Genomic DNA, 22,220 nt, shown 5'->3' on the forward strand with positions numbered 1-22,220 from the left:
AGAGAAAGAGAGAGAGAGAGAGAGAGAGAGAGAGAGAGAGAGAGAGAGAGAGAGAGAGGGGTCCAGAGGGAAGAAGACAGAGATGGAGACTAAGGAGTAAGACATTCTTTCCATATAAAGTGCTTAGGTTACATCTCCACAAAAGTGTATTTCATAAGTAATGCCTCCCGGATTCCCCAGCAGGACAATCTTTCAGAACGTCTTCAATCACTCATAGGCAAGCATCTAACTCTGTCGGGAGAAGGCGTACACACACACACACACACACACACACACACAAAGACATTCACAGATTTTATTCTGTGAACTGCCTGAATGCAGTAAATAACTTTCTGTGTGTCTCCCAGTATGCTTCTCTCCCCAGTACACTGATAATAGATTTCCACACCTTTAAACGTGTTGTACATGTGAGTAAATACTCAACAACAAGGAAATTCTGCAGTCTAAACCAGAGACTTCTTTTTAAAGCGGATGTAACACTTGCAGTTTCTGCCAATCTCATATTAATCCTGAGTACCTATAGATTAGTATTGCATACTTCGTATCTTTGAAAAGTCTTTAGTTTGATCACATCTATAAAAGACAGATACAGCTGTACGGTTATTTTTGAAACAGACAACCTCCTGAACACGTGCAGGGGGGCGGAACGAAAGCACGAGCACACAATACATCATTGCAAAACTGTTGATTCACAATAAATTCATGTGGTGTACCGTATGCACGTACGCACCTATTGCCAACAAAACACAGACATGATTCATGTTCGAAAAAAAACTTTCAGAAACCTAAACGAACGCTGTGTGTATCGAGCACAGAAATACTACGTCATACATAAACTCTACATAAAAAAAAACATAAATATTTTTGACAAGTTGACCATGTCAAGCATGAGAAGCCAGTATGTTTAACATTGTTAAGAAGTAAGAATGCATAAAACACTGTGGCACCCCCCTTTAAATAGTTTCAGTGAAATCAACTGCAGCACTGTACATTTTTGTTCTAAAACAATTCAAATACATTTTACAAAACAATGCATTGTGTCATAAAACCTGAAATGTATCATTATAAAGAAGTGTAATTTTGAAAAGAATTTTGGATTAAAAATAGATGTGATGAGTAATAGCTACTAGAATAGAAGCAATTCATTATTATGAAAGAACAACAGTTGGTCTTATTATAGTACTGTATTTAAAATGGATGCATTTAACATTCATTGCCAGATCAGATCTTCAAACATTTTATAACACCACTAAATAATACAGTGATGGCCAAAAGTAATGTCCAGAAGGGATTTTTGTGCAATATTTGCAATGTGTCTTTAACTTAAATATACAAAAAGTGTCATCTAGTATTGCGTTCTTGTTCCGCTCTTGTTTTTGATCACCAGATGGCTTATTTTCTAATGTGTTGCGTGTCATTTTAGTTGCCGAGCATTCTTACATTTTTACCAAAGCTGAGGTTCAGTTAAAAGTGTAAACTACACAACTGACATGGAAAAATAATACATCTCAAATAATATATTTTTCAAAGTTGACATAACCTCTACAAACAACTAAGCAAGACTCTTACTGCGTTTGTGTTGTCATTACAACATTCCACGCAGTTAGTGTCATTATTTTTTAGGCCTGTTGATTTATTTATTGTTGATATCATTGATTTTAGAATTGCATGGCGAAAAAGAAAACTGCGACTGGCTTAGACGCCAGACCCCACCCGCTATTTTATTTTCTCTGTAATTTAACTTAATACTGTAAAGCCCTTTTATACTTTTAGTTATTTAAATCATACTTCTATTTTTATTGCATTTCTTTGTTTACTGTTAGTTTTCATTAGACACACATTCACACTCCAGACAGCTGTTTATGGCAGTGAGTATTCACCGTTCCCACAGATACAGGCCTGTATAAATGCGCACACATACACACATACACACAAACACACACACACCTGTGTGTATCCGATTGGAAGCTCGACTCTGATTCTATGCCACCTCAGCACATTCTGCTGTAATTTAGGTTTCAGTAGGGAAATCCTGTTACTACAAACCAAACAATCTCTTTGGAAAACTAAACCGATTCTTCACCTCATCTTCCTCTAAACCATTCCAGTCTGTTTCTCACATTTACGTTTAGAAGCCGCCAGGATCTGCTCAATAACACATTACACATTGCTCTCTGTGTTTGCCAGAACAGAAACAAGACAAGAAGGGAAACTTGTAAAGACTTGAAGTAATAAGGCTTGTTTATCTGCATGTCTTGTTTGTGTTTTAGCAATGGATTTATAAAAAATCCTACAAGGTGAAAATGACAAATATAACCTCCAAAACAAATGAAAGCACAGCTCAATCCAGCAAACCATATCATTTAAAATATCACTGAAGAGATATACTTGGATTAATTTAACAACTTTAAACCGTAACATTTAAATATGTATGTCACATGAAAGAAGGTCTCTGTTGGCATCTATGAAAAAGACACTATTACTAAAGTGAGACAGATGAACAGACGGTCAGTTATAAGGGGGGTGACAAGGGTGAAAGAACATCCAGCAGCAGGTCAAGGAAAAAGGATTAGAGCCAAGACTGAAAACATGCGATCATGCAGCTCTCCGCTTCACATTCCTCCACCTCTCTCGCTCCGAGTAGATTTACAAGGAGAGTGTCTATCAGTTCTTTTAACGCAATTCAGACCTCATGTTGTACAAGAGACCAGTATTTTCCTCTTTGCCTTCCAAGAGGGCCTGGAAATCTTCCAACCGCATGAACATAGCAGTGCACATATACATGTACATAGACATCCAAAATAGAGAATGGGTGTCAGTTCTGTTTTCAGTGCAAAAACGTTATTTACACTTTTCACACAAAGTTCGATTGTAAATGAGATGGACAACTGGATTTTAGAACTCACAACTGGATTTGCAGCGTAAGTTCAGTTAAAGGGTTAGTTCATGCAAAAAGGCACTGCAAAAACGTATTTTTGTCTTGTTTCCAAATACAATATATACAAATAAAATACATTTAAATGACAATGAAAGTGACCTAAGGTCTTGTTTGATCTTTACTCTAAATATTTCGTCTAGACGTTTATTTAGATCAACATCCTTACTTGAGTTTTATTTCGACATTGCGTGTCCAGAAAATGTATCTTGATTCAGGATTTCTAGATATTATTTAGATACAAATTTTAAAGACTCAAAACCTAGTTTTTTTCATTAAACTGTAGAATTGGTTGGATATTGTCTTACCGTATTTAGCAGCTCCTGGACAATTCCAAAACAATGTTTGGTTATTAATTCCAAAAACTGATTGTGTGACTATAGACTAAAATACAGCCTGAAATTGTCTATTCACTGCAAAGTAAGATCAAGCATCTTACATCAAATGTAGATCAAGATCAAAATGTAGTCTGTCATTTCGCTGTCTTTAAGATGTCTGGCATTCTAACACATGATATGAAAGGTAGAGAATGAGAGGGGAAGGGTAGAGTGATATTGTTTTTTGTATCTCTCACAGAATCACAGCACACTAGCTTTAATGTATTGCTTCACCCTACCTCTCTTCCTGAGTGAATCCATCATCTCAACATTTTACTGTGCCAGATGAAACGCTTACTCTGAAAAAAAAATCACCTATACCAGCCGAGCCTTAATTTGAGGCAGGTCAAATAAATGAGTCAAAAGCAAAGACTGATGGGCTACTTTTCTCCTTACTCAAAAGATATTTTCAGTTCACTCAAAAACAGTTTGTGCTGCCAGTTTTAAAAATGAGAAGAGAACACAAAGTGATGGGAAAAAGGATTTCGTTTTTTAACCGATGGATCTATGGCTAAGACATAAGCGGGCCCATAAATCAGTGACTCCTTGCACAAAATTAGTCCAAAGATTACTAGTACAGGAACATACAAGGCACACATTAATAAAGATGCCAGTCAAGTTTAAAAGAATATAAGAGTTATGTTATGGGAACTGCAGAACCCGGGTACTTCAAAGAAGACTGCAAACAGACTAAGGGTAGCACCTAATATCGAGTGCCAAGGGTGTATTAACCTGATATCCTGTAAATGTTTGTGTCTGGTGAGAGAAGGGGTAAGAGTTTGGAGATATTATATTAACCTTACACTAAGACCAATAGAACATGACGTGTCTGTGTGTGTGAGAGAAAGAGCGAGAGAAAGAAAAAGGCAAAGGTACCTAGATATGGGATGCAGGACGTCATGCTCTGGCTGCTGATATAATCTCTCAAGCGTTTATAGTTGTCTTCTTTAGACATCAGATACTCCAACCTCTCAAACATGGCCTTGTCTTTCCGACTTAAAAGCTAGAAGAGAGAGAGATAGTGTTACAAAAATAATATGACAACTGAATATTACACACTTAAAACAACGCTCTGCCTTAAAACAAGTTAAGCTTCTGTCACATTGAAAGTATACCTCAAACAAAATGCCAAAAACATTTTTTGAAGAAAATACATAAATATTAGTATTTTAAACTATTTCTGATAACAACAAATCTCAACTGAGATTTGTCTGACTTTAACCCATGTATGGAAAATAACTCCTCGAAGATGCAAATGTTACGGATGCTCCTAAGAAATAATTTTTTTCTATAGAGCTCTAAAAAACACAAAAGTTCAAAAAGCTCAGTGACACTGAAACACAAACACACCCTGAAACAAAATGAAATGAAGAGTTGTGTTTGTCTCCACACTACCTGATGTGAACTCTCACACATGAATAAAACAAATTGAGAAATATAGATTTTAATATTGATTCTTTATACTCCCCTGTATAAAGAATCAATATTAAAATCTACATTTCTCGATTTTTTTCCTCATCATTGTGTGTGAGGCTTTCAGTCCATGGACAAAACGCAGATCTGCCAGCTAAAGTATATTCCGTTATGTAAAAGAATAAAAATGGTGCACTAGGGACAAAACTGAAGCGGGATGTTGGCTGTCTAGATGAGGTTTCCAAAAGAGAAAATATGTCTGTGGACAGACAAACTGAGCAGAAGATTGTTGGATGGGATTGTTAGATTTGTTTTATTCTATAGTTACCATAGCTTTCAACAAAATAAAGAAACAGTTACTACAATAACTTATGAAAAATAATGCAGTTGAAGTTATAATTCCACGTATCATTTTACTTCCAATCGGCAGAATGGGAGTGAATGGTGGTAAATTTTTTGAAGCTCCAAAAAGTGCTTCCATCGATCAAAGAACTGCTTGTCACAGCTCCATGGACTTAACATAGGTCTTCTGAAGCGAATTGATGCATTTGTTTAAGAGAAATATATATATTGACAGCGCTATTAACGTTAATGTCTAGCTTCCGATATCCCTCTGCTAAGCGTGAACCTGAGGCTTGTTTTTCCGGCAAATGATGAAGGTGTGTCGTAAGGTGGACGATCACAGCATTTTCCGTTTTGTTCCAATAGGATGCCGTCTTCTTTGTGCGGTAGCTTTTGTCACCGTCATATGCTGGAAAAACAAGCCATCCAATCACCACACTGTGCTACATGAGACCAGCAATTGGCTAAGCATATCACAGTCCAGATCCAGACTGGAATCGACATGTTTTAGCTTTTCTGGCCATACGGGTTCATGGCCCAATAAAGACTACTTTTCCACCCCTGGAAAGAACATCCAGTCATGGACCAACATCTTACAATATTATTTTTTTATTATAGTGATTCAGTGACCGATATGATGTAACATTTATTTCCAGTGAAAACTAAAACCAGAAAAACAAATGGTTCGCTATTGGAATGAATCAGCAGAAGATTTTGCATTAAATATCTGTTTGCTGTTTCCCTTTTCATCAATGAGCCTGAATATGACAGCAACAGCTCAGTTTTAATTCTGAATTTATAAACAGATAAAGTAGTTGTGGCACAAAATGACACAGAGCAGCCAAGTGACCCAGTAAATGCTTCATGCACACTAGGAATGAGAAGCCAGAACAGTGCTCTAAGAAAGTAAAACCAAATATGTTTGACATTTTGTTTTTAACTTTTGATTATTAAATCAAAAAGGATTAAATCAGTTTTTTTCCACCGCTTTATTTTACCACATATTTAGGTTGTATAGGCAGATGTTTTGCCTCCTGGTTTCATGATTACTGACCACGTTTTTGCTGTCTGATCAATTAAATTGATCGATCGGCAATAGATAACCATAATCGATTAAATTATTAATGACAATTAATCTAACTGATGATAAATGTCAAAGATGAATAAAAAAAATTAAAACAAACTCAAGTCTAGTAACGTGTTAAATGGACATAAAAGGGCATTCACGAATCATGTATGAATAGATACTCACAGCCCAAGTCTTACTGAGTCTAAAGATGGGAGCGCTTTGTAATGCAGAGACCACCGCCATCACCGCATGGAGATTATTCATGTCACACAGTTTCTGCAGGAAGAAAAGCAAATGGGTTACAGATCCACAAGGGTGTGAATTTTGTCCTCCTGTCTCTTTAATGGTATTTAAAAGTGCTAATATTAACGCTTATATTTACGACTTCAGCGTATTTTTATAAGGCAATACATTGCAGTTCTTTTCTGCCTAAAAGTGCATAATATGCAAGTGCACCTGCTTTCATTTCAGCCTGATACAAAACCTGTGGTGTGTGAGAGCCGTGAATGACCGTTCTGGCCTTGAGAGGTTTTGACAGACAATTAAGGACCTGGATCAAGTTTCACCAGGAAGTGTTACTTCATTTTAGGATTAAAATGATTACAGGATATCCCGATTAGCTTTTATTCAATTCAGCTGGGACCACTCGGGATTACCCATCATTCACAATATGAGTAAAGCACGCTCAGACGGCGCACAGGTGCACATGTTGAATGGAGTGTTTTACCTTTGCTGTTCTGATGTAGAGACTCAACACTTCAGCTCTGATCTTTAATGTCTGGGCATGGAGAATCTCCCTCACCACCCAGAAACTCACCTAATACACAAAAGAGATGTTCATTAACTGATCAACAATGACATCAGACATGTTACTCTTATGTAAATTTCTATTTCTCAATGTATCTCTACGCCATTGTTAGCGAGATGCAAAAATAGGTAATTGTTTTGGCATTCTCCCCCACTGTGTTCCCATGCCTGTTGCTGTCGTGAGACTAGATCACGACACAGAGTACTGCAGACAGACTAGAACACATACACAACTCATTGATGGACGGATGATTATACCTCCAATGATAACACGTCCACATTGTCTCTCACACTCTTTACTATATAAATCTCTAGTCATGCAAAAACCATCCACACACTACAATCAGAGCTTATTTGCATGACACACATACGCTACTATAAGTACATGGTGTCAATGAGTACTTTATAAACAGCCAACAGAAGTTATGCAAATATCCCTGGTTATAGATCACCATATGTGCCTAATTTTTTAGATCTGTCGGTGAGTAATCCTCAGGGTTTGTGTGTCTCCACGCATAAGTGTTTTCTTAAAACTTTGGTTTATTTTTGCCAATTAATTCACACTAATAATATTTATGCATGTCATATCAATTCATAAAACTGTGTTTGGAGTGGGGTCGCGCAAGAGGGAAAAGGCAGAAACTAATATACGTTAACAGAGAGAGAGAGAAAATTGTGTATTTCTGAGAGCTTTACTACTGAATTTAACAAAGAACTGCAGAACCCGACCCCAGTAACAAGACAAGACGTTGAATTGTTCGGTTAACTACTGTATAATCACAAACGTATTCATGATCAACTACTGTAACCTCTAAATCAGGGGTCATCAACGTTTTTCGGGACAAGGACCCCTTAGATTTCTTTAGCATCCAGAGACAACCTCTACCTCCACTAGACTAGTCTTTGTGCCATAAGCCAGGGTCAGTCATCTCATTGAAGGTTCAGGACAAGAAAATTGTCCATCTCACAATAAAATGAAAATGTATGATGCTGCAAATCCCTTTATATAATCAAACAATCAAAATTAATAATAAAAATAATGCACGGACATTTATTATGTCCAACAACACCATGCATAATAATGCTAATGAAATGTCTTAACATAATGCTGTTAGAATAAAGATTGTTAGCTCTGTCTACACATTTAGGATAAGGGGTCCCTGCTCCATGCATCTCTCATCTAAGATGTCTTTTCCCCGAAAAACGTTGAAGACCCCTGATTTAAAGGGGTAATTCAACAGGGTTTCATGCATTCTCACTTCTTTGTAATGTTAAACGTGCTGGCTTCACATGGTCAACTTGTCAAAAAACGAAAACAATGACAATTTTCTTAGTCCCTTACTGGACAATTCTCCCGGAAAAGCATGCCCCTCGTCAACCAGCGAGAGAAAGTTCAGCGGTGTTTGTTTATTCACTGCATTTCGGTAATGAATGCTATATAAACGGTGGATATAACGGTGATCGTTTGAAACAGATAGACAGAGCGGACCCAGCGCTAAAAGATGCCAGTCATGAACCGCACGTGGTAAGAGAATCGGAGTCAAATGTCTGTGTTTTATTGGCAATCGGTGCATACGTGCATTAGGTAAACAACACAAAGTTATAGCGAATCAACAGTTATGCAGGGATAATGCAATGATGTATTGTGTACTTGTCCTGTAGTTGAGTCTGAAAGCCAATATTTATTGTCAAATATAGACATGATATAAGTGAAGTATATTTAAAAGAAAATTGTTAATATGTCTCAGGTGTTGTTAAGAGGGCCGGTCCAAATCGGGCCACATTCGGCCCGCGGGCTGTAGTTTGGGGACCCCTGCTTTAGAAGGTCGTCTCTTTTGGAAACAATTGTAAAGCTGTATCCGTCTTTTATAAATGTATTCAAACTAAAGAAGATACGAAGTATGGAATACTACTCAAGATTAATACGAGATTGGCAAAACTGTGCGTTACATCCTCTTTAACTACTGCATAATCACAAGTACTCCATAACTATAGTAACCAAACTACTGAAAACAGCTAACTACTCTAGACGATGATGATGACAAAGATCTGTTCAAACGTTTTGTTTTTCACCTATCATTCTTCAGAAGGTACATTTGTGTTGGCAGCCATCGGCGTGCGGCTTCCCGAGCAGCCGTTTTAGCAGTTTTCAGGATGTATATTCAAAAAACTTTCCACAGAACACAAATTCCTTACTGATATTCTCAAATTTATTAGAGAGCTGGCCATATTGTCAGGGGAGAGTCTGTCTTTGTGTGTGTATACGTGCATGTGTAAGTCTACAAGTCAAACTTATGAAGGTTTGCGAAACAACTTCTGAACCCGCTACAAGAATAACAATCTTCTCTTCATGAGGCGTATTACAGAAAGTGTCTTATCTTAGGTCTCAATTTAAGATATGATATGTTAAATTAGGATTTTTCACAAATTTGAATTACAGAAGCAAATCTTAACTTGATATGGGATTCCCATCGTATTTTACAAAACCGTATCTTTTCTCTTAGTTAGGGAATCCTACTTTGCACCATCAACCTCTGCAATCCACTTTCAGGTCTGTTACCAAGCAACCAACACTGCACAAGCTGATGAGGTAAACAAAAACAAAACAGGCAAGCTTTTTATCTTCGTGCCGTGGAAATAGAAACTTTAAGAAGTTGAAGAAAGGCAAAACCAATATTATTTGGTTTTCACCTTCGCTCAAGACAGGGAGTGGGCCGATGATGTGTCTGCAGTGTCCGGCATTAACCGTGCAGCTGAGACTGAAGAAAAGTTTACAACCCAACTTGTGAAAGCGAAACAAGAAAGAAAGCGGTCTACAGGGAATGGAGATTTAATTGTGAACAGTTTTTCTGTTAGTTTTCTATTTATTTTGAAGTATGGACAGCTGTGGGGTTGTCCTAAAGTTAAGACCGTTTAGAGGATTATTTGTAAAGTTAAGATGCTTCTGTAATATGCCTTTCCTATCTGCAGTTAGGATAAGATTATGCACTTAGGAAGTGCTGTTCTGCAACAGCGTTTGTCCTAAATGAGGTCCTAAATGAAATTACCATGGTTACTGATAGGATAAGATTTACAAGTTACAATCTTTCTGTAATACGCCCCCAGACTGTGTCTGCCAATTATGAAGCAATGACTACACACTCAGACACAATGTCTGCATATTTTTGCAAAGGCCAACTGGATCAAAACAAAAGTTTCTCAACCCAAGTGTTTGTCCAACAGCTTTGCTGAGATCTCTTTCCAGACCTCACTGCAAACTCTTCAAACATCTCCACTATCTGCTCGCACTACAGCAAAGAGGTCAGGTTTACAGTTTCCCTAATGTTGCATTAACCTCAGGTAACTGTGACACATACAGACACATTTACACAAGTGGTCCTCTGTGTTCACATAAGTCCAAATTCCCTGAACAAGATGTTTGACGGCGACGTCATTTTCCATTATCGAGCCAGTTCAAGCCAATAAAGAAAAGTGACTTGGGCCAGAAATATACACAGATGAAATCCACGGCCAGCTCATTAAAAGCATGTGGTCCTGTAGACCCTTGGTCAATGTGCGTTCTAGCATTACTGTGGTGGTAACAAACCCTTAGTTCTCAAAGGGGTGATCGAGTTACCTTCAAATGTCTGCTTCACCAAACCATGTGTTATTATTCAGGTAGCTAACGTAACATAACAACTGTCTTTCATGACATCAGTGCAGGGTCGCCCAATTCAATCATATCATGTTCAGCATCTACAAGGTCTGTAAATCCCTTCATGAGACCAGTCTGGTCCCCGTGCATGACCAAAAGTACAAATGCGTCTTCACAGGTCCAACAAAGTGGGTAGGGACGATTCGGAACCAGTCAACCCTGAAGACTGCGCTACAACCGTCGGGCCAAGATGTCAGACCGACATGCCCCTCATTTTCTGCCAATGCATGCAACGAAGCATAAAATGAAGCATGTCTAGCTAAAACATAATTTCGACACACTTTTCATGATCCAATTCCCAAAAAGGGATCTACCTCTTCCCAAAAACTCTTCTCAGTAGAATAGGCAGAAACTGTTTGTGGTGTACCTGGTTGAAGCGTCGTGTGAAGGCTACAGCATTTGGAGCTGAACTGTGCTTCTCCTTTTTGTTCCAGCCACAACTTGAGAGCTCCTGTGAAACGAATAAAAATAATAATGAACCACCTTATATGAAATTTAGGACCAAACCTGCGATGGAAATACACTTCCTGATTCATATGTGTGTGTGTGTGTGTGTGCTTGAATACATGGTTTACGAGGACACAAATCTCACAAAATATTGCAGTTGAATTAGTTGAAATATAAAAAAATGCACTTCCTTCCCCTAGCGACTATCCATCTTAAATGACTTATGTTAGACGGATTGGGCGGCGCATCCGTTAACTCCTCCCCTTCAAATGTCAGTCTGCTGCCAGTTCCATATCAAAATGCAACGGCTGTTTTTATACATCTTCTCAAATCACAGAAAAAGACGAAAGCCACAGACACTATTTTTCTCATTAGAAACTCAATTTCACTCAGAAATGCGTAAGTAAAAACGATCACAAATTCCGGTTCACGGGGGACTTTAAGATATTTTGTTTCACTTTCTAAGGCCTTATATTAGGAAAACTTTATTTACAATCTTAAAAGACCACATTGAGCATTATAAATAAATAAAGATATACACCGTGATGCTTTCTATGTGTGGCAAATGATGTCCGACCCACAAAATCATATGGAATGATGCATAAAAGACTTAACATTTGTAATAAAACACAAAGATGAAGGATGCTATGAATTAATCCATGTAAAATGGAGAAATGCCATGCATTTGCAATATCACCATAATCAATCACAGGAAAAAAAAACTTGCTAGTAAAGTGATTGATGGAGGGCAACAGCAAACTGATCCACAGTAAGTGCTTATATTGCTCACATAGTGACAGACTGACTCAACAAGAACGGGAAAGCTGTTAAAATAATATTTATTAATATGTACTGAGAAACAGAACCACTGGATCATGATTAATGTAATATGCTAATCTTGATGACACACACATGAAACATCAACTTATGTTGACATATTTTGATGGGACTTTGAGAACCTCACAACTGACAAACTGTAATGAAATCCACCCAAATTCAACAAGTTTGACACACGTACCTGAATGCTTACCCAAGGTATGACTGATTTAGTCCATCGGAAATTTATCTAACTCCGCACAGACACCCATATATAACCGCACGTTCCAATGAGGTCACACTGCCGCACACAGACTGATTTAATGATTCAGCAACCTGTGAATGACTGAAGTAGCAGCTTAGCAACATACTGTACACAAACACAGATGTGAGTTCAAGGGCCAACACACACAGAGTATGTTCTGCATTGTGTCTCCAACACCAGCGACGGTCGACACATGCCAATGGAATTAATCCTGCTGAATCCATTTCTTCTGTATAAGAAACAAATCTGCAAAAACAGACCTCTCTCCCCAGTGGTCACCTACTGATATTTCGTGACATCAAACGCTACCTACTCGCAGAGGAAAACATTGGTAGAAAAATGACTTATTTTCTCTTTCTATGTGATGTAATGCGTTTCCAAGACTGATGTGGAATTATATTAAACAATGACTTCTGTGTAATTTAACCACATGTTGCAGTTCCAGCTGGCAGACCATTAATGTTAACATTGAGTTTTTCAAGCAGCGAGTACAATATGGTGCCTAGTGGTTCAAGATTGGAGCTGGCAACCAGAGTTAGGTTTGAGCCCCAAGAGGGACTGACCCTGGGCCAACTGGCTGATTATATTCAAATTGCAAGTCATGAACTGAAAAAAGGGGTTTTCCTCCAGCCCGCTGCAGTGAATATTGTGCAGTTTCAACAGCGCAATGTTGTGACTCAGATGCAGACAATGCCTGCTCGTGGGGTGATACACATATAAAGATTACTTTCTAAAGTGATTACTTTCTAAAGTAATACGATTCAAAGACACGTTCACACCTTTAAAAAGCAGTAAAAGCAGAATGTTCTGACTCACTGAGATAATGCATGAATTTACATTTATTATAACAGATATAGAAATAAATATCCTCCTGTTCAAATGGTGACAGACAGAAATATGTACATGTAAATGGACCTAGAAGCACCAATGATATGAGACAAGATATGAGGAAAAATTCGAAAAATACAGAACCCTATGATTTCTGCAATGCAATAAAAAATTAAGGAATTGTTCCAGTTTGCTGTGTAATGCACGAATATCACAAAATTGGTCACATTTTGAATAATATAATAATAATAACCAATACACTAACAATATAACAATAATAATAGTGAAATATTTTCAATGAAAATGATACATTATATAATAATAAATACATGAAAATCTATGTATATTTTAATATATTTTATACATATACATATATACATATATATATATATATATATTTAAAGTCATACAAACATGTAACATTTTATATAAATTAATTATTATTTTTATTTGAACATATTTAAAAATATTGATTAATCTGTTCAATTGTTCAGATAAATTTTTGATATTTTTTGGTTAAAAAATAAAACAAACCAATCAAACAAAGGCGCAGTTTGTAAAATCCGCTGCTAGAGGGTGCACATTTAAAACCTGATGAGGCTGTGAAGGAGCGGGGAATAATGGGAACTGTCATCTTCAACTACACCACAGTTCATGAATCAGACCTGAATGAGAAATCTTGTTTATGGATGATGTAAAGTAATAAAGATTTATAAATGTTGCGTTTGATGACGTGATTTTATTTCATTATAATGAATGAGATGCATTCGACGTAATGCATAAATTAATTTATTACTATTTAGTCAGATTATCTAAAAACGATTGCTGCTTGTCCAGTAAATATATACTGTTATTTTTATTAAAAATAAAAAACGAAAAAACACATAACATAAGTACATTCACAGCCTTTGCCATGAAACTCAAAATTGAGCTCAGTGCATCCTGTTTCCACTGATCTTCCTTGAGATGTTTCTACAACTTGATTGGAGTGCACCTGTGGTAAATTCAGTTGATTGGACATGATTAGGAAAGGCACACACCTGTCTATATAAGGTCCCACAGTTAACAGTGCATGTCAGAGCACAAACCAAGCCATGAAGTCCAAGGAATTGTCTGTAAACCGCCGAGACAGGATTGTATCGACGCACAGATCTGCGGAAGGGTACAAAAAAATTCCTGCAGCATTGAAGGTCCCAATGAGCACAGTGGCCTCCATAATCCATAAAATGAAAGAAGTTTGGAACCATCAGGACTCTTCCTGGAGCTGACCGCCCGGCCAAACTGAGCTTTAAGGGGAGAAGGGCCTTAGTCAGGGAGGTGAACAAGAACCTGATTGTCACTCTGACAGGGCTCCAGCATATATCTGTGAAGAGAGGAGAACCTTCCAGAAGAACAACCATTTCTGCAGCACTCCACCAATCAGGCCTGTATGGCAGAGTGGCCAGAAGGAAGCCACCCCTCAGTAAAAGGCACATGACAGCCCACCTGAAAGACTCTCAGACCATGAGAAACAATATTCTCTGGTCTGATAAAACAAAGATGGAACTCTTTGGCCTGAATGGCAAGCATCATGTCTAGAGGAAACCAGGCACAGCTCATCACCTGGCCAATACCATCCCTTGGTAGCGGCAGGAACTGGGAGACTAGTCAGGATCGGGGGAAAGATGAATGCAGCAATGTTCAGAGACATCCTCGATGAAAACCTGCTCCAGAGCGCTCTGGACCTCAGACTGGGGCGAAGGTTCATCTTCCAACAGGACAATGACCCTAAGCACACAGCCAAGATCACAAAGGAGTGGCTACAGGACAACCCTGTGAATGTCCTTGAGTGGCCTTGTCAGAGCCCAGACTTGAACCTGATTGAACATCTCCGTAGAGATCTGAAAGTGGCTGTGCACCGACGCTCCCCATCCAACCTGATGGAGCTTGAGAGATCTTGCAAAGACAAATGGGAGAAACTGCCCAAAAATAGGTGTGACAAGCTAGTAGCATCATACTCAAAAAGACTTGAGGTTGTAATTGGTGTCAAAGGTGCTTCAACAAAGTATTGGGCAAAGGCTGTGAATACTGATGTACATGTGCTTTTTTATTTTTAATGAATTTGCAAAGACTTCAAACAAACTTCTTTCACATTGTCATTATGGGGTTTTGTTTGTAGAATTTTGAGGAAAATAATTAATTGAATCCATTTTGGAATAAGGCTGTAACATGACAAAATGTGGAAAAGTGAAGCGCTGTAAATACTTTCCGGATGCACCGTTACGTGACACTTTGTCCATGAGATTGTGTGTCATGGTTTTTATGGCAGTAAAAGAGGAAACCGAAGGTAATGCCAGAGACTGTGTTATTAGGGAGATGCAAGATCTGGAGAAAGCGTAACGGCGTACACGAATCACATGAGGTACCTCAGCCAATCATATAATAAATAGCCTCTACTCTCCTTTCCTACATTCGGCAGAAGGTTGCAGGCTTTCCATCTAGTGTCTTTGGTAACGCGGATATGACGCCATTGACAGACACGGTTTTGTATCACTGGTTAAAATGGCAATTTTCTCACGATTTAGTAGTTGGAAACATTTAATAGTTGGAAACATTTGAGATATTATTATTACTCAACTGAAGAAAATACATAACACTGGCCTAGTAGTTATTGTATATTTTACCGCCAAAAAGTAGCAAATTGCACCATTAAAACAAAATTAAAAACAAAATGAAATTTGGGAACAAAAGAAAACCGACTTCATAGGCCCCTAGGAATATGTCTTGAGTGTCTCTCTGTGTGTGAGGGGGAACACTTCATGCAATATTCTATTTATCTTCAGAAAAACTGACCTGTACAGTTTTTTTACATTTCTAAACCTAAACGAAAAAGTTTATTCTACATTTCTAAACACAATGTTCTGTTCAAAGGGACATCAGCCAAGAGAATTCAAAACAGTGGAAATCCACAGAAAGCGGATCTGCGTGCGTTGTTGTCAGACTAAAAGGCCTTCACTGTCTCAGAAATGCAATATGGCATTAAGATGTGGCGCAACTGATGCATCTGTGCATTTACGTAGCCGCCCATTAAAACCAGACCCCTCTGTCATGCCTCGAAGGCCAAATCAACTTTCTTAGTTAAAAGGATTTACATGTGAATGGAAATTCATCCCTGTTGTCACAAGTCTGGAGGTACTGGTGGAAACATCTTATCCATGATTCCCAGCTGGATAAGATAAGTAACAGAAGATGAGCAGTACCTGAGCGAGTGGTCAGCAGGAATGATAGTGATTTAGTGTACATCAAACGCAGGCCTGGTCTTTGTTCTGAGAAATGACAGATTAATACAGTTATGTCAAGGAAACCTTAATATATATAAGGTTAATATGTGTATTAGGTGTAAATAAGTTTTTTGTTTGTATGTTTTTACGAGCTTGATAGTAAAGAAGCTTGTTTTCCATTTGTTCCATGTATTCATTGAAACAAAAACCGCATAGACATAAGAAACAGCATTAGGGTGAAACGATAATGTAAGAATTTTCATGAATTTTTCAACAAAAGGCCAGACAGCTACTACGAAGATACAATACACATCCAGACAAACTATTCCTGCGTCTTTCTGAACCTGAACCCCCACCTGAAGATTATATACTAAAGAACAGAACAATTTTCCAAGAAATCGTGTTCCAGTCTCTTTCCCTCTCTTTCTGCAGAAATGCTTTCGTCTCATAAAAACAGAACAAGAGTGTATATGCCATATGTACCTCGCATTAATCAAAATCAGTCTATAGAGTCTGCATTAGACGGCATACTGCCAAGGAAATGTTACTATACAAACCACACAAATGCGTTTTGATGACGGGGGACTTTGACTGGGAAACAGATCTTGGGTCCAAACTCCTTGTGTTGCAACATAGAAACAGAAATACACAGACAAACACATGAAGAAACGAATGTACTGAACAGCCATTTCTCTTATTTATAGAGGACCTGTTATTAAAAGCTCTTAAATCATTTTAAAGTTGCAATCTGTAAAGTTTAAACTTAAGGTTTAAAAGAGAAAAAAGCAAGTGAATAAAAATCTAAAAAGTGTTCTAGACGGTCTCTAAACCTTTCTTCCATTCACAACGGTAAGCTTATAATAAAGATTTGTAATTTAAACCGTCAGGAACGATGTTGCGGGCATTTTATGTCTTAAAGAGGCTTAATATTACAGATTGCAGCTTGAACTTTTCTATCATTTGCACCTCCTTTCTATGTAAATTAAGAATATTTTAGATTTGTTCTTGAATTGCAGAATGCATTTCTATAAAAGTATCCAAACGTAAAGCTTCAGAAACCTTGTATCTCTTTATCATGGTCACTGGGTTTTGCAAATGACAAAAAGTATTAAAAAGTGCTTGTAAACTTTGACAACATAGTATTTAATCATATAAAAGGTGTTTTTCACTTCCTGAAAAAGAGCGAATTTGGACACACGAGGTTTCGGAACGACAACAACGATCTGTATATAGCAACCTGGTTCATATCACAGATAGAACTTTCCATTACTTTTGTCAGGGTGGGATTTCTGTGCTTTCTGTATAGCGTGACATGAAGACACTTTCATGTTATGTATCATATCCATGTGCTGGGCGTATTGCCATGCGCTAGGTGTAGCTAGTTTTGAGTAGCAGTCTATGGTGGTCTTTTTCAAGACCCTACCAGCATTCTTCATGACAATACGTACAGCATGTAACTAGTTCTTCCAAGCCGCCAATAGCCACCGCTAGATTGAAATACAGCATGCGTCATACACTTGAAGACCAAAATCAAACACTGATCCTGCCATATAATGCTTACAGATGTATTCTATTGAAACAAACAGGAACATAATCCTGTTGCATGTAGACGTATATATCTGGATCTGTGACAGCAGTGATTAAAGGCAATTTATAGGTATAGTCACTTGTCTGGATATTGTGAATGTCTTTTTCTTCTTCATGGAGAGGATAATGTCATCATCCACCACTTTTATCTCATATGGAAACCCAGGATTTTCTGTTGCTGAGCTCAGCAGTGTGTTCTTTTTTTCTCAGAATGTACCAAATTGTTGATTTGGCCGCTCTTAAATGTTCCTGGCATCTTTCTAATGGATTTGTTGTGTTTTTTGAAATCTAACTACGGTCCGTTTTACTTGCATGGAGATCTCCCTGAAGCCCATGATGTGGGACCACAGCAACAGTTTCCAAATGCAAACACCACACGTAGAATCAATTACAGACCTTTAACATGCTTAATTTATGAAGAAATGATTTAAGGAAAAGCTTCTGTCCAAATATCTATGGACCTAACTGTATATTGTATGTATTAAATAAACCCAATAAAATCATCCCTTGTAAGAATCCTTCCGAAAGAAGAAAGCTATCTCTCATTTTACAATTTGTATTTTTTACAATATTTTTTAAGGATGCTCAGATTTGTGTTTTTTTGCACACTTTTGGGATCATATTTGTTCAAATTGATATTCAAGTAGACCCCCCCACACATAAATTTGACAGAGCAAGTGTATTCTGTTGCCAGATATTTAAAGAAACTTAAAAAAAACACCAAGTCAATGTACCCAAATCACAAAAAACTCAATGAATTAAAGCCGACCCAGCTGAAAAAAACAGCAGGCATTTGTTACGATGTGTTTAATAACCCTCTCTTAAAACATATGTAGTTTTTATGCAGATACATCATTAAAAAATCTTATTCATCATCTGCAGAGTTGATTAAACAGGCACCAATTAAACGATCTAATACTACCATAGAATTGCCAGTTCTCTGATATCATTGCTGACATTCCACTCAAACCAGACAGACTTTTCCATTTTACCCAGGGCATCGTGGGTCAAAACGTGCTTCCAAAGGCCTGTAAAAAAGGCCAATGGGACGGCACAGAGAACAGACTGGAGATGTTCAGATGGCTGCATATGCAAATTGGAAAAAGTGATGTTGAAAGTGCCGTGATCCCACAAGTTTTGCTGAATGACATTTTAAATGAAGTTTTTTTTTAGTTTTGATGCATCTCGGGTGTGCATTAAAGCGATGAGCTCATACGCATGCCATACATGGACATATTGCATGTGAAATGCACATCAAAGGTTAAAAGTTTTGGTCTCATGTTTGAGCGAGCTTCACAGAGGTTCAAGTTTTATTAATGGCATCAAGTCTAGTATACCTTGTAGCTCTTTCTGGCCCAAATTGCTCCAGAGCGCTCAAAAATTTAAATGATGTTATCATTTATTCAAATGTTTTTTTCTTCTGTGAAACACAAAAGATGATATTTTGTTAAATGATTCAGTGGTTTTATGTATGTACAGTGAAAGTCAATGATGTCTTGTGTTCATCCAAATATCCTTTTAAGAGCCTGTTAAATCTTGAAATCTGAATATGCAAGTGTGCTGAAGGTCTTCAATCTCTGTAAAAGATTAAAGCTACACATGTCATAAAAGCTACAAATGTCGCAAATCTGAGGACTAGTGCATTATATCAGCTTGGTAAAAACTGCGTCGTAAACCTTTTTTATGTAGGCCATAAATCCTGTTAATCCAGCCAATCAGGCTGGAGTTTAAAGTCCAAGTCTCAAAGACAAATAGATTTTTTGTTTTTTGTTTGTACCGCACATACACATATGAATTGACATAAGTTCTTATTTATAGGTGAACTATGCCTTTAAAAATGTTTGCACTCATGTCAAGTCGACCTCTGTGTTCAACTAGAACTATCGGGCACAAATGAATGAACTTGCAGATTGACGGAAAGTGTCAGTAATACATTTACATTTAGTCATTTAGCAGATGCTTTTATCCAAAGCGACTTACAAAGAGTTCAGGGAGCAATAAGCGATATGTCATACAAAGAGCAATAGTACAATAGGTGCTAATACAAAGTTACTAGTTTCAATAAAAGCTAGACCACTACCTGTTGAGAGAAGAGGGTTAGTGTACGTTTTTCAATACTTCAATGAACACCTTTCTTATAACGGTAAAACGGTTAACTTCCGGACATGCACCAACTAAGTTAAAAAGCAAGATCTCCTCCAGGAAACCATGATATATGAACAAAATTTGTCAACTGATACACACTTTAGGTAAACCATCAGCTAAATCAATCCCAGACATATAGAACCAGCGGTTAGTTCCATAACATCTTCCAGAGAACCAGATCATCATCTCCTCACAGACAGCACTCGCAAACACCCTCTCTCTTCTCCAAGCAAGCACACATTACTGGGCCAAGTCCACTGTAAACACTGCTGCCAAGACAACCGAAGCCAAGCGAGGCTACACGATCAATCACGTCAAATGACAGAAAACCAAATAGTAGACCAAATTACACCAATTACTGTAATTACCATTAAGAATGACAGAAAAATTCACAACCACAATCATGTCCTGCAAACACATTACAAGTAACATCAAATAATGATGTAATTTCCCTCCAGTCTGCTTGATTTTGCCTATTTCAGTCAGAAAAAAAGCTTCAAATGTTACATTGATAATGTGGTATAATCCTCAAATGCCTTATAAATCACAGATTGTAGGGCTGAAAGCCCAGCCTTGCAGATAGTGGATAACACCGGACTACGCTAATAAATAGAGAAAGAAAGAGAGATAGCAAACAACTTTCAGAACAGTGAATAATCAAATGCCTAGATGTCAATAAGTAAAATAATGTAAATCAATAGTAAATGTGTGTGGGTGGGTGGGGAGGGTGTAAATGATCATCTTAGTCACATAAAGAAGAAACCGCTCTGTGCACCTACTGCCCTCTGCTGGGACACTCTGGAGCTCCCAGAGAAAGAAAACAAGTTTGCAATCTTTTTATTAAAATGGAACAATTTGCTCATCCTCTGAACCAATTTCTCATTTATCATCACTTCACAAATCCCTTTCCACCAACTTCATGATTTCATTCCACTTTTCAATCAATTTGAAAAACAAATCCTGTCCCACAGTTTTCCCCATATATTGTTTTGCTTGGAAGTGTGGAAAATGTATAACTGGAAATTTCTTAATGGCTGCAAGGGTTTGTAATTGTAAATCACTTTGGATAAAAACGCCTCCTGAATAACTTTATACATTCTTACATTAGTTATTTCTATATTATATTTTGTATACATTTTTTACCTCAAACACGGATCAATACTGTATTGTATTATACTGCATATGGCACAATGCTGTACAATCTAGTAATACGAGTGCGTGTTTATACCTCAGGTTGGATGGCTTTGAACACTGGAGCATCCATGAGAGCGATCTGACCCTGCAGAAGAAGAAATATGGGATTTAGATATCACTCAATTAAAATCTTGTGGATTTTGTCACAACAGCTTCATAAAAAGCAACCACATTTTAAGATTTTAGATTTACAGACCATTTCAATTTGTAAAAAGGCTAAGCCTATACTGTAATATATATTACCGGTGCAGTGGTATACTTTAAACATGGATACAATTATGCCAAAAAATTATAATAATGATAAATGAATAAATAAACAATGCAGAGCATAAAAGTTTTATATAATATACAACTAATGTATCTTTACTGTAGCATTGTACGCTTACACAACAGTTTATAACGTGTATTTGCGTGTGTGTGGGTTTGGCGTGTGGATGATCTGTGTAAATTCTGTGTATGTCATTTTTTATTCTAAATGGTGTCTGACAGGGACATGAATAATTAATCATGTTTTGCTCACTGCTCTATTGTCATTCACAAGACATTTTCCATGCATGCGTAGATGTCATGTGTGGGGATCACTGTGTACACAAATAAAATACAGTTTACCGCAAGCTGATGCACTGTATATAGGTTAATGGGTTGGACCATAAATAAATAAACGACAGAAAGAAACTCTGCCGCCCAGATAGAGACACATTCAGGCAGGCGTGTGCAGAATCAGGTCACATGTCTAGATCAGGACTGCTGGAGGTCAGTTGAACAAGGAGAGCGCCCCCTGGTGACCCGTAGGAGGGAATCGCCACAGATGATTGTTGCTTGACTGAAAGCAGGTATAATATTATATTATATTATGTATATATATATATTAGGCTTATACTTGTTCCTGACGTTCAGGTAGGAGTTCTGTTCGAAGGTTTAAAATCCTCAGAGAGAAAAGTATGACAGTTCAGATTTCTTTCTCGGACCCTTCAATGTTTAATTTAAACCCTAGAGAGCATCAAAGCTTGAATGCCAACAGGACATTAAATATTACTGAAG

At 37.5% G+C, this 22,220-nt stretch overlaps 1 protein-coding gene across 1 annotated transcript in view; it reads right to left on the reverse strand.

Moving 5' to 3' along the window:
• ralgps2 (Ral GEF with PH domain and SH3 binding motif 2) overlaps window positions 1-22,220 on the reverse strand; it is an 86,799-nt gene that overhangs the window by 35,098 nt on the left and 29,481 nt on the right. Inside the window, exons 5-9 of the mRNA XM_079474000.1 lie at window positions 21,214-21,264; window positions 11,005-11,088; window positions 6,864-6,953; window positions 6,320-6,412; window positions 4,189-4,315 (exon numbers count right to left, since the gene is read on the reverse strand). Coding sequence (XP_079330126.1) covers window positions 4,189-4,315; window positions 6,320-6,412; window positions 6,864-6,953; window positions 11,005-11,088; window positions 21,214-21,264 — 445 coding nt within the window. The remainder of the gene's footprint in view (window positions 1-4,188; window positions 4,316-6,319; window positions 6,413-6,863; window positions 6,954-11,004; window positions 11,089-21,213; window positions 21,265-22,220) is intronic.

This window comes from Barbatula barbatula, assembly GCF_947034865.1.
Source record: "Barbatula barbatula genome assembly, chromosome: 15".
Classification (NCBI taxonomy): domain Eukaryota; kingdom Metazoa; phylum Chordata; class Actinopteri; order Cypriniformes; family Nemacheilidae; genus Barbatula; species Barbatula barbatula.